The 14,005-nt window shown below is 43.0% G+C and overlaps 1 protein-coding gene across 2 annotated transcripts in view; it reads right to left on the bottom strand.

The window, feature by feature from the left end:
- ELP1 (elongator acetyltransferase complex subunit 1) overlaps positions 1-11,085 on the bottom strand; it is a 65,327-nt gene extending 54,242 nt beyond the window's left edge. For both annotated transcript variants that reach the window (XM_053296440.1, XM_053296441.1), the window contains exons 1-7: positions 10,953-11,085; positions 9,273-9,442; positions 7,767-7,919; positions 6,507-6,588; positions 4,263-4,343; positions 2,497-2,582; positions 1,302-1,401 (exon numbers count right to left, since the gene is read on the bottom strand). In XM_053296440.1, the coding sequence (XP_053152415.1) occupies positions 1,302-1,401; positions 2,497-2,582; positions 4,263-4,343; positions 6,507-6,588; positions 7,767-7,919; positions 9,273-9,422 (652 nt within the window). In that variant the 5' untranslated portion in view covers positions 9,423-9,442; positions 10,953-11,085. The remainder of the gene's footprint in view (positions 1-1,301; positions 1,402-2,496; positions 2,583-4,262; positions 4,344-6,506; positions 6,589-7,766; positions 7,920-9,272; positions 9,443-10,952) is intronic.
- Positions 11,086-14,005: the final 2,920 nt, after the last annotated feature.

Here is a 14,005-nt window from a genome sequence, read left to right as displayed (position 1 = left end):
GGGAGAAGTAAAGGGACACACTTGGGCACATAATCACTGGTGATCTTAGTGTCTGGGGATAAAGTTAGTTTCTGTGCTTCTATGATTCTGTTCCTGATTGTGGCTCCTTTATTTTTCCCATCAGGCCCGTCCTTTAGGTGGGGCGAGCAGGGCAGCCCCGTGCTCTCCCAGGCCCTGCGGCTGGGTCCAACCACTCCCGCATTCTGTGCCGGCTGATGCTCCTCATGTCCCTCCCTGCTCCATGAAATGAAATTAAAGGAGAGCTTCTGTAGAGGAAAATTCTCTTGTAGCTTTAGAATTCATTTAGTACGTAGTGTCAAAGAGTTCCATCACCTCCCTCCTCCTCCAAGCAAAGAGAGAGGCGATCAGACTTCCCAGTCGTGCAAACTGGATACTAAATGAGAGGCCCCCATGTGCCCTGATTAAGCATCAGGGTGCGTGCACACACCTCTCATTTAGTATCGAGCTCACGCAGAGCTGGAAATTTTGGTTGCCGCTCTCCTCACTGGAACGAGGAGGGAGGTGATCCAACTCCTTAGTGCTGCAAGTGCTGGATACTCAGTAGTGCAGCGTTAAGGACTTTGATTGCCTCCCTCCTCGTTCCGGCAAGAAGAGTGGCAACCGAACTTCCCAGCGCCACGCAAGCTGGATACTAAATGAGAGGCGTGTGTGCACCCTGATGCTTGATCAGGGCATACGTGGGCCTCTCTGTTAGTCTCCAGCTTGCCCGGGGCCGGGAAGTTCAATTGCTTCTCTCTTTGCTCAAAGGATGAGGGAGGCAATGGAACTCTTTGACACTACACATCAAATTAACCCTAAAGCTGGTAGGAACTTTTCCTCTATAGAAGCACTCCTTTCATTTCATTTCAGAGCAGGGAGGGGGGGGTGAGGAGTATCAGCTGATGGGGCGAGCAAGAGGTGTGACTGACAGGGAGTGCCCTGCTGAGTTTTCAGCAGGGCAAGGAGCAGCGGTGAAGGAGTGTGGCTGATGGGGAGTGTTGCTTGCCCCCAGCCCCACACCCTCCTAGGGACAGCCCTGTTTCCCATAAAACTCAACAAGAGCCAATGAGAACTAAGTCAGTCTGTATCTACATAGCCAACATCTTGGCTTCCATCTCTTGCCAAGACCGCAGAATGTGGCATAACCCTGGGAATTTCCCTACCATATATTTTACATTAATTGTGGCAAGACAAATATTTGGAAACATTTATTTTTAAAAACATGATGTTCAACTCTTGTCCTTGCTCAACCCACACTTTTTAGCAAACAGCACTTTGTCATGTTAAACTCATATACCAACCTGTTCCTGGGCAAACAGCACTCACTGCAAAATATTGTCCATCTCCTCTCCAGGTAATCCGAGGTCTATGGTCATCCCATGGTGATGCAGGTGGCATTTCCTAGGAAAACAACATGGTGTGTACTTCCTGTTAACCCAGAAGCAGTAGGGATGTGTGCCTCTCATATGATCACCTCCCTCTCTCTCTCTCTCTCACACACACACACACACGCTTCTATATCCTCTTTCTTTTCAGCTTAACTCTCATTGGACTGGCCAATATGAATGTAGAAGGAAATTTGAGAGGCTGCTATATTAGCACATGAATTCAGAGGGGTGGGGATGTCGGGGGAGAGCATATTTCCACCACCTGCCCTCAACTTTTCCACCTTCAACATCATCCCAAAAGTCAGCTGATTCTCCTTTTATTTATTCATTATATTTGAACACTGTCCCCAACTTTCTTCTCTGGGCAGGTTACATCAACATAAAAAAAAATTCAAACAGGAATTAAAACCTTAAAACAATTTAAAACCACAAGTCTAGTTAAAAGCTTAGGTGAATAAATGTGTCTTTAGATACTTTTAAAAAGTTATCAGAGATGGAGAGGCACTTATTTCAGCATGCAGCGCAGTCCAGAGTCTCGGGGTGGTTGGCGATGGATTCTGACCATAAGCTGCTGGTTCTGAATCTATATATTACAAGATCTACAGACTAAAAAAATATTACATATAAGATCAAATAAATGTAAATGCAAAGTGTCCTACTGGACTCAAGTCTGCTTTTGAAAGACTTGACAGTTGAGAATAATGGCTAGAGATGTCATTTAATTTATTTATATATTTGATTGATTGATTGGTTGATTGGTTGATTGATTTTCTATACTGCCCTTCCAAAAATGGCTCAGGGTTATGCTGGCCGACAGCTTTAATAAAATTGATGATGATGGCTCAGAGCAGTTTACACAGAGAAATAATAAACAAATAAGATAAGATGGATGTATTATGATGTATTAATGTACATCTTGTAATACTAATGTAATACACAAAGATGTATTAATGTACATCTTTTACATGTGTTGTGAAAACTATTGCAACTTTCCGATTAGAAGTAAAGAATTGAGTTCATTTACACCTAGTTCTAGACAACAGGTATGTGCATGCCTCATATCCATTTCTTCTTGTCACTGTATTTTATATATTAATACAAACAGTACCATTGGCTTGGTATGAGCTGCTTGTTTGCCCGCTGATCCATGGAACTGTGTTTCCTTTTTACCCCAGCCAACAGTAATAAACTTCCCTGGAAGAAAACAAACAGTTTTACAGGGCTGACATTAATAATTTTAAAAAAGTAAAGCCCTCCTTTATTAGCCCAACTTTTTCAAAACTTCCAGTTCCCCAAACACTGGCAAACTTTACAAATCATAATACCATTCCAACCATCTGATGCCTGCCTTTCCTAGCAATAAATGGGACCAGCAGCAGACTCTAGTTTTCAAACAAATAAAAAGTCTTAATTCAGACACAAACCTGATTTTTAAAGTTTTTATTATATTTATATTCTATTTTTATTCAGGCCTCCCAGCAATCTGTCATTCAAAGGACTTATCTGCTTCGCACCTACTGAACTCCAGCAGCACTGCAGGACCAAGTGCTCCTAGACACTTAATGCTATTTTTATTTATCATTTTATTTTATTTTATTTTATTATTTTACATTTTATATCCTGCTCTTCCTCCAAGGAGCCCAGAGCAGTGTACTACATACTTAGGTTTCTCCTCACAACAACCCTGTGAAGCAGGTTAGGCTGAAAGGGAAGTGACTGGCCCAGAGTCACCCAGCTAGTATCATGGCTGAACGGGGATTTGAACTCGGGTCTCCCCGGTCCTAGTCCAGCACTCTAGCCACTACACCACGCTGGCTATCATATTTATATACCGCCTGATATGTGTATCTCTAGGCAGTGTACACACTTCTGTCATCTGTTTTTATCTAAACACACAAAACTTTATTTTCAAAAATTATCTAAACTTTTATTGACGTATCTATATAATTAATTCTCTTGGCCAGCCACGCATGGAGATGCATGGCTGGCTTTTGCGGCAGAAATCTCGCAACATGCTGCGAGAGTTCCCAGCATTGGGCGGTGGCGGCGGTAATGGAGACGGCCGGCCCACGGTGGGGAGGCGGTGGTGGTAATGGAGGCGGCGGCAATGGAGGTGGCTGGGCCTGGCTGCAGTGGGGAGGCAGCAATGGCAGGCCCTGCCACGGAAAAGAAGGAGGTGACGGGGGGTCGGCCCGGCCCAGCCACAGTGAGGAGGCAGTGGCGGCAGGCCCGGCTGGGGTGAGGAGGAGGAGGCAGCCCCGCCACCAGGAAGGGCAGCCAGGAAGAGGGTGGCCGAGAAGGTGCGGGGGAGGGGGGAACCACCGGCCCCAAAGAGCGCACAGATGTTCTGTGCGGGGTCGGATAGCAGATTATTGTTCCTCATCTTTCTTTTCCATGACTGTAACAAGATACTGAAAATATACTACTACTTATAATGCTATCTCGACACTATAATTAAAAGTCTGCTACATGCAGCATTCACCTGCACACTAAACAAGGCAGTCAGTGCTGGAGAGCAGAGGGGAGAACAGTAGCAAGAATGGCAGTGGATAAATTATTTGGATACATTTCTAGTTTCCCTACAGTGATATTATCTTGAGCAAACATATGGATATACAAAAGGTCTAAACCTCAAGCCTGGTCCCCTTTAAAACGTACTTTGACTTCCATCTCAATAGGATCCTTGCAGTCATCCATTATATTAGAATCCCCATAACAGCACTGCTATAATGCTAGAGCAGCCCAACTGAGCAATTTGATTCAGTTGTCTAGACTGGTTTCCATTGCCATGCAATTTGGCCTGTGCATTTCATTCATTTTACAAAATGCAGTCATTTATTTTGCGAGTGTCTGGTATCTTCTGTGCCAACTCACCTTCTCCAAAGTCATCTTGGTGGATGTGGCTTTCCGTAATTGGTTCAAAGTCCCTCGTCATCAGAATGAGAGTCTGCTGGCCTTTCACAATGTAAACACACAATAGGCTTTAAAATAAAGAATTGCTTACTCTGCTGAGATAAGTTAAGTTCATTCAGGTTAAATTAGCTCATTACGGAATAATTCCAGCTCCTATTTCCATGCCTGTTTGGACAATTATAAAGGATGCTACCCTTAGTTATTACTGCATCTCCTATGGCATTAGAAACTGCCTTTGCGATTCTAAACAGGTAGAATCTATTGCTCATATGCTGTTGTATTATCAGCACAGAGACTTCAGACAAAATTTATAGCCCCCTTAACAGCAAGACTTCATGGAAATCTGAAGGGGGTCCTATACAACTTCCATTCTGAGTGATATGAATCAGGTTCACAAAATTTCTTGCTGGGGCCATTCAAATTAGGATATTTACTGACAGGGACAGTTTTCTACCAGAAGATCATTGCATCCTGAGGAGTAGAAAGTTTTAGTGACTGTCTCAGAAGTTCATCCATGGGTCAGTTTTAACAAGCTCTGCTCCTTATCAGTAGCTGCTTATCAGAACCGCCATGAGAAACAATAAATACTGAGTTGCCTCTCATTAAGCGCCTGCTTCTTTGCTCACTATATATGGATATGTAAGCCACGAAAACTGCATTATGTAGTTTGTTTTGTCTAAAGTCATGTATAAAGAGACAATGTTTCCTTAGAACACTGGATCTCATTGTGGACCAGCGCGCAGTTGCCCCAACCCTCACCAGAGCACATCCCCTACTGCAATGGACTCCCCAGTAGTGTGTGTTCCAAGTGACGCAAGTCTCATCTCTTTCTCTGTCTTTCTTTGATTAAAAGAACCATCTGTCTCATCTTCTGTCTGTGTGTGTTGCTCCGTCTTGGCACCAGGAAGGGACCATACCCTCAGGCACAACAGGATCTTGGATCAAAATTTTCCGGATAACCTTATTGCATACCTGAATTTTAAAATTTGGTTTCTGCTTCCTTGGTTATCCAATTTGTTACTCTACCCGGATGAATATTGCCATTACCGTGTGCAGCAGTATTTACTTCCTTGATTTTGTACTGGTTTCATCTTACAGCCAGTGGGCTGGAACAAATATTTATTGATACCAAAGGTGACATAATATAATGAAATCAAGATATATAGGGGAGACATTTGTGGCAAAGTTCTCACATCCCTACTTCTGGAGGGGTGAGGAAATAAATGATTCTTAATTTTTGCAGGATTTTAAAATATGTATATATTTCGTTTGGATCCAAGGGAAACTTTTTAACTAGAACAACAGAGTAGCAGAGTATTAACTGAAGCAGAGTATTAACTGAACGATTAACCCTCCTGCATTGCCATTAAGCATGATGGGTGATTGCTCCTTTGGTAGCACAGGTAGGAGCTGTTGCATTTCACAGACACAGAGGCCTTGTGCAGATATTCTGCTGGCTCCATTCAAACTGTGGGTTACAAATCATGAACCCACCTAAGGAACACATCTACCCTCCCCACTACCCTCTTCCGAGTGAATTCTCCCCTTCTTTGCCTTAAATGTCATTTAGTGTTACAGGTACATCAATGTTAAGTATGGTTAAATTTTCACCAGGTTCCTTTGTCAACCAGGAGTTTGAAGTTAGTTAAAAAAGAGAACCTGGTTAGCATTTAACCATGGAGGGGTGTAGCTATAATTGAGTGGATGGATTCAAAGAACCCAGGCCCCCCAGCTCCTGGGGACCCCCAGCTCCACCCCTCCCTATTTTCTTCATTATCTCCCTCAATCCGAGGGGCCTCCCGAGAGAGGAGTGAACATGGGCTTCCTCTCCCCTAGCTACGCCTCTCTAACCATGGTTAGCACTAGTGCACGTCACACTAACCAATGTTTAAGGCAGGGCTGCTCAACTCTGTCCCTCCTGCAGATGTTGGCCTACAACTCCCATAATCCCTGGCTACTGGCCACTGTGGCTGGGGATTATGGGAGTTGTAGTCCAAAAGCAGCAGGGGGGGTTGGGGGCGCTAAGTTGAGCAGGCCTGGTTTAAGGCAAACAAGAGAAGGAGGGAGAAAATCATGCCAGAAAGATTCTCAAGGCTGCTTTCTGTTTTGCAAACCATGGTTCACAAGAAGCCAGTGTTAGATCTGCACTGAATCAAAAAGGTAAGATACAAGACTGAAAATATCTGTTTGGTAAACACTCTCCACCTGTAGCAAGGAGAACAAGCTCTTGGTCAGGACTCCAGCTCATCACAGTTAGACCACCTTCCACGCTTCCCACACACTCCAGCTGCAAAAAGATAAGTAGAGATGTCATCTTTTTAAATTAGCCCTGCTCCTGTGCTCTTAGCAACCAGATGCACAGAAATTAAATTGGTGAAGCTTTCCCCATCACTAGTCTCTCTGCCAGAAAAAGTCTGACTTGCTAAAATGTTAGTGTACTGGGCCAGTGGTGCTCCTGTTCTAGCCTACTCCTTCTAATCCCTGGATGCTTCCATAGTCTTGTATAGGAGACTCTTGGATAAAAGTTTGGGTTTTGAATTAATTAATTAGAACAGGGTTTCTTAACCTTGGGCCCCCAGATGTTGTTGGACTACAACTCCTATCATCCTCAGCCACAAAGGCCATGTCTGGAGATGATGGGAGTTGTAGGCAACAACATCTGGGGGCCCCAAGGTTAAGAAACCATGAATTAGAATATGTAAACCCTGCCCCTCCAGTACACTAATACTCAAGGTGGCTGCTCAAGGCGGCACACAAAAAAACCAGATAAAATATAAACACAATGTAAAATTAATAGAAACAAAAAACTAGACCAAATCAAAACTAATTTTTTAAAAATTACAAATTAGAAAGTCCAATCAATCTCAATCTTTATTATTAGTCACTGACCAGCCATGAAAATAGTAAGTACATCAAGACGAACACTATTAAAAATTAGAAAGTTAACGTTAAAAAAAATCAAAACCCACCAGATATAAACAACAGATAAAACATTAACACATTAATATTAATTGGCGGTTATGACCCACAATTGGACAGTGATCCAGCACTGTTTTATTTTTTAAGAGGAGGAAATAAGACCATATGTATGCCACATGTGTATATTTTTCACACATGCATGCAATGGAAAACCATGGGTAATCACAGCTTCTCATTCCATGTAAAAGGTAGTCCTCACATTGTAGTCCTCACATTCACATGAGAGGGGAAGCTGCAACCATCTGTGGCTTTCCATTGAATGCACGTGGCTAACACATACACATCTGGCAGGGTATGTGTGGCATACGTGTTTTTCTCTTACATGCATCAAGTTTCAAGTAGCCAACCAACTACAATAACAAGAAAGGGTGAAGGCTGAAAACCCCATCAAGGCCAATGGCATCAAGGCAACATGCCAAGGGCTCGTGTATCCCTTCATGCCGCACTTGGGCACTGCTAGAGGTTGCATCGCTCCGCCTGCCATACCTGATTTGTGTTCAGATTGCACAGTATGACATCTCCAGTTGCTGTAGCCACACAGGCAGACTCCTGATCTGGCAAGTCCTCAATACCCACAATGTGTCCACTTCCATCCTCTGGCAGGAAACCCTCAGCTGTCAAATAAACTTCATTTGTGACCTTTAAACAGAGACAAAGTAGGAGGGCCATGAGACAATCACCTAGTACTGTGCGACACACTGACCATGGAAGCAGACTCTTCCAAAGACTGCCACCAGCACAAGGGTGTTAAGTTACACCCACTGGTTGGTGCTGCTCCAAAATGTAGCATGCCTCATCATTCCTGTGAGCTGTGCTAGCATCAGGCTACTGAGTACAGTGTACCTAAAACTCAACTCAACATGCTTCATCTGGAATATCATTGCAACAGGTGGAGTGAATTCAGATATTTTCATGTTTTTATCGTGATTTTGAATACCTGGGCATTAAAAACAAACACCAGAAACATTTAATACGCCTCTATAATGCAAGGGTTTTCAAAATGCATCCCTCATAAGCCTATCCATAATAGCAGGCAAAATGCTGTATAAAATAATATGGGAATATATGCTTAAAGAACTCATTTTATTTCAATGTAATAATATGCGACAAAAGCTAAACAGATATGATTTTAAGCAAGTATGGAAACCAGTTATAGATACAGTGGAGATAAATAGGGTTTATTATAATCTGAGTAAGATCTTGGTTGAAATGGTTAAGAAGATGATGGGTCGAATATATAAATATGATCGATATACCAGTTTAACAAAATCTATACCAACTGTACACATTGCAAATGTTTCTGTATCCTGTTGTACTATCCTGTTGTAACACTAATGTTTATTTCTAATATTCAATAAACTTATAAAAGTTTTTTTTTAAACGGCAGGCAAAATGTCCTGGAAAACTGCTTGTTCATCATCTCCGATCTTTCCATGTAATGCATAGCCAACAAGGGAACACTAAGCACACTCCAGGTGCACTTTCTGTTCATGACAGGGAAAAGAAAAAGCCAGCAGGCCTGGCTGGTACTCTGGATGACTTGATTGTGCCCTAGAACCTTTGCAATGTGTAGACGTTCTGTAGCAGAGTCATAAAGGTTCCTCAGCAGACAAACCAAAGTGGAAAGGATTCCCTGGTGGGAGAAAGTTCACTACTATAAGGGTTTTTTTTTACATCTACACTCAGTGGCCTGTTTTACCTCTGCAAAGATTGATAACAATTTGAACAAAGTCTTTAGAAAAGGCTTCCAGCATCTTTTATGCTGTGCAAAATGAAGCAACTCAAGCCTCCCCCTTGAACAGTTTGTGTTTTTTTTAATCACAGGCAAATTAAATCTCTGTTGAGAGACAATTTAAATCATGGAGCTTAGTTAGGCCTAGTCCTATGGAGATATGAGAAAAAGTAGCAAGAAATGAACTACTTTAGCTCCACAGTCACAGCAAGACAGATAGAACGTAAAGATAGCTTGACAGAGAAAAGTTCATTCCTCACCTCTTGTGTGACAGGATCCAGCTCCACAATTCCATACTCTGTGCCAATTAATAACGTCCCTCTGTCTGTACGGATCGAGAAACACTGGGGATTTCCAAGAGCCTGGACTGGCTGAAATTCCTGCGTTCTCAGTAATTTTAGGTTTCTCATGTTGCCCTTGATACATGCAACTGAAAATAGATAAAACTTATTTTATTCCTCGTCCCCTCCAGGAACAAATAAAAGTAAGATTGCCCTTAAAAACCAAGAGTCTTTATTTTTAATACGAAGTTACATAAGAAAGCACCAAGAAAAAAAAAGGGATATTGTTACAACTGTAACAGGCCAGCATAGACAAAGTATGTGAATATATAAATGCCAGTTTCCAGCATTCCATCACACTCTAGCATGACCGACAGAGTCCAGGAGATGCAGAAAGGGGCAGGCTTGATTGTCAACGGTTAGGGTAACTAAGATTAGTTTAGTTTCATTGCAACAGCATCCTCAAGTGCAGTGTTCTACTTTCACCCATACAAGAAGATAATTGCAATCCACTCCTCTGAGGAAACACACCAAATACTTTACCTGGAGACTTTGTTAAGGGCAAAGCCTAAACTCCAACCCTGACACTGGGCAGCCTGCCCTAACTGAGAGGGATCCCTTTGGCTGGCTCTCTCTCTCTCTCTCTCTCTCTCTCTCTCTCTCTCTCTCTCTCTCTCTCACACACACACACACACACACACACACAAATAAGAAAGTGCACTCAACAGCTTGGAGTCACCCAATGTAATTGATCAGCAGTAGTTTCAGACCAAGCAAAATAATTTCTTCGGTTTAAAAATTAAGTTGTTTGAATTCAGTGCCACTGCCATAATATGTGGTAATGGCAATGGCTGCTAAGAGCATCAGACAAATGTATAGAGTATAGATCTAGTTATTGTTAGCTCTGATAGGTAATGTAGATTGAACCTCCATATTCAGAGACAGTATATCTCTGAATACTTGTTGCTAGTGGCAAACAAGAAGAAGGAAGGGCTGCTGTCTTCCTGACTTTCCTGTGGGCTTCCAGAGGCAGCCATTTGGCCACCGCTGGAAACAGAACGATGGATTCGGTGGTCTTTTTGCTCTGATCGAGCAGGGTTCTTATTATCCCACCCTATCCCAAAGAAGGCTCTAAGTAGGGTTGCCAGCATTTCATTGCCAGAATGAGGGACACAAGTTTGGTGGGGCTGGCTGGGGGGGCTGGGAGGTGTATGCAGTGGTAATCAAGAGCCTGAGTATCATTGATGACGTATATGTAATTGAATTATATGCTACTGAATAGATGAGGGACAAATGCTGTCCCTATAGGGACCAACATTTCATCCCTGAAATGAGGGACATCCTGTGTAATGAGGGACAGTTGGCAACCCTAGCTCCAAGGGGAAATTACCTGGTGGCTTTTATAGCAAAGATATGGAAACCACTTTTTAAACACACTTGAAACGCGCATCGTATGTACTGCACCATACACGTGGCTAAGCAGGGGTCTGACTCCGAACCAGCTGTTAAAGAGGGGTAGGGAAACTGGGGCCCTGTCATTTTGTCGCCTATCTGTTCATAAGGTGATGCTATATAATACCAAAATCCGTGGGTTGGGAGAGAAGATAACTTTTAGTCTCTGCGACCCTGACCGACAACCCCACCGCAAATCCTCCTTACCTTGTTACAGAGAGCTCCCAGTTAATAGCGACATGCGTGCAGCTCAACTAGAGATTCAGCGCGCCTGCCATATTAAAGCCGCTGTGTGGGCAATACACGCATAGCGCATGGTCGGTGGGACTGTGAAGTCGACACTGAGTGAGGGCGGAAGTGCTTCCATGCTCACTGGTATACCGTACTGATGCTAAAACTGGGTAAGGGCGGTACTAGTTTCAGGAAACGCGTGCTCAGTGGAAACCTAACCCGATTCATTATTCTCAGTGAGCCACGATTTAGTAACGAGCAAGTCAAATAATCTTAAACGATCGTTTGCATGGCCCGGCCCCTTCTGCTATTATCGTGGCGGGATTTTTATTGGTAAACTAAAATAAAAGTCTTGATTACAGGGGTCATCCTGTGTTTTATCGCAACATTAAGAAAAAGTCGTAGCAAGATAATAACTAGAAAACACAGTAAAGTCACATTGTAGAGCATTGAATAAAGCTGGCAGTATTAAAAAGACAACTGGGGGAGACGGGCGGACTTAAACGTGAAACATAAGCTGGCGAAATAAAATAACGATATGCAATAATTGTATAGTTTTATGTTTGCAAAAATAATGGTATGAAAAACAAACACGTCAATACTAAACTTGCTATAGGGGTGAGGCATTTTTTGTTGGAAAGGCGGCGCAAAGGTAAAGGGTTAAAAATCTCTTCCATCCGTGCTGCGATCCGAATCCAAGTTGTCACCCTTCATGACTACTACACGCTGACGTATTTAACGTCACATTTATATGGACCCTCCCTATCCTCACCATGTTTTACCTAGAAATCCCATTTATTCTGTTGGTTTTTGCTTCGAATGGCTCTGTGACGATTCATGATGCTTCAGACTTCCTTGCTTCCAATCGAGGGCAGATCTGGCCACAGTTACCCATGCCTTAGTCACGTCACAGCTGGATTACTGTGGAAGAATATCTGGAAACTGCAGCTAGTGCAAAATGCAGCAGCAGCTAGGGTTCTATCTGCAGCTGTCGGTGTGATCATATCGCACCTATTTTGAAAGAGCTGCACGGGTTACCAGTGTGTTTCCAGGTCCAATTCAAGGTGCTGGTTCTGAACTTTAAAGCTCTTAACAGTTTGGGCCCAGGATACCTGCTCCCAAGGGTTACTGCCTGCTTGACGAGATCATCTGAGGGGGCTCTGCTCCGGGTGCCGACAATGAGGGAGGCTCGGTTGTCCTGCTCGCAGGACAGGGCCTTCTCTGTTGCTGCCCCCAGACTTTGGAATGCTCTCCCAGTGGCCATTCGTTCCTCGGACTCCATCACAGTTTTTAGAAAGCGTGTTAAATCTTGGCTTTTTATCCAGGCCTTTACATGATTGTTTTTATTGCTGCTTCTGTGTGTTTTACCCACGTATAGTTTCTATGTTTGTATTTTTATATTGTAAATCAGATTAGTTTCATTTTTAGCTTAATATTTTAATTGTCATTTTTGTTGTATTTTTTAACTTTTGTAAACTGCCTTGGGATTGTTTTTAATGAAAGGCGGTATATAAATCTAACAATAAACAAATAAATAAATGTGGTGTATTTTATTATTCTTTGATCCCGGCCAGCTTTTAAATGGTGCTTTAGTTACTCTTAGTCCAGTCCTGGAGTAGAGGTGAGCTAACAAACAACCAGTAGCAAGAGCATGGAAAGCAGTCTGCAACTTTCCTCTATGTAAATAATTAATGTTTCATTAAACCATTAATATTCCTGGTTCTACTACTCCACTGCCTTATCCTTGCCTGCTACAGCTCTTTCCTCTGGATTCTACAGGGCACACACACCCAGAACAGCGACTCACCAGAAATGTAGAGGCCGGCTTCTCTGAGGATGGGTAATTCTTACTCTTAAACGCACCAAAAGCAAACTTTGGAGGAGCGTAAGAGTGAAGTGTTTCTCTCTCTTTAATTCTGGGGGGAAACCAGGGATGCCTCTCGACTATCAGACAACTGGAAAACATTTGCTCAGGTTCCTGGGAAACCATATTAGCTGGACAGGGACAAAGCAGCAAGGTTGGAGTGGGCCCGGATTGGGACCAATTACGTGTGCCCTGCACATACGTGCGCGCGCACACGCACATCTTCAGCGAGGTACAACGGGGAGAGCAAAGAGCAAGCTGTAATCCAGGCAGTGGGGACCCCTCCCTCAGGGGCCCAGGTCAGGACCATTTGTACAAACCCCGCCACCCCACGCCCCTATCCAAACTGGACTGTGCTACAGAATAAACCTTTTCCATGGTTCTGAGAGCTGAAAGAGAAACTATATGTACCTTTTTGAATGAAATATGTCTTCAGTTTAGTAGAAAGTGGGGAAATGGCCCTGATATAAAACATTAAAAGAGGCATTGCTATAGATTGCTATATATATTGGATGCCATAAAATACCAGCACCCAATATTTTCTGCTCCCCCTTTTACAGCCACAAGAGGTTGCTGTTGACTGGATAACGCCAGAATTTAGCCTCTGTTGCTGCTGAAGGACTGACATGTGGTCCCTGCAGATGAATTCCAGCCCTCTGCCTGGCACACTACTATATCCAGTATTTTTCCATGCTTTCTTATACCAACAAGCTGGTGCAGCTCATACTGCATCCTGTGACCCTCTCTGTAACTGTTTAGGGTGTTCTACAGAAGCTTGTGCCTCTAGTGATCTCTTCCTGAATGCTATCTTGTCTCTCCTTCTGTGTTTAGCTTTCTTTTCTTTTCCCCTCATGAATGTGCACCACCACACCCTTGCTGGTTTATTTTCCGAATTTCTTTCAGCTAAAGCTACAAAATTAAAAGATAAAAATAAAAATGGCTCTTCACAATTCTGTCTTAAAGCTTTCACAATTTGTGGTGGTGGTGGTTTGGTGTGGGGGCCCACAGGACATTACATTTGTTGGGTTATGTATGGGTGTCGCTGAAAAATTCAGCATTGAATTAGAAGGACATTCTACATTTATACACTGTCAGTGGTTTCTAGAGGAGGAAGGATGTACATACAGGAAATTAACAAAATTTGTTTATCTGCCTTTAAAATAAA

Source organism: Hemicordylus capensis, chromosome 2 (assembly GCF_027244095.1).
Source record: "Hemicordylus capensis ecotype Gifberg chromosome 2, rHemCap1.1.pri, whole genome shotgun sequence".
NCBI lineage: Eukaryota > Metazoa > Chordata > Lepidosauria > Squamata > Cordylidae > Hemicordylus > Hemicordylus capensis.
The sequence above is the reverse complement of the archived record's forward strand: the minus strand, read 5'-3'. Positions and strand labels throughout refer to the sequence as shown.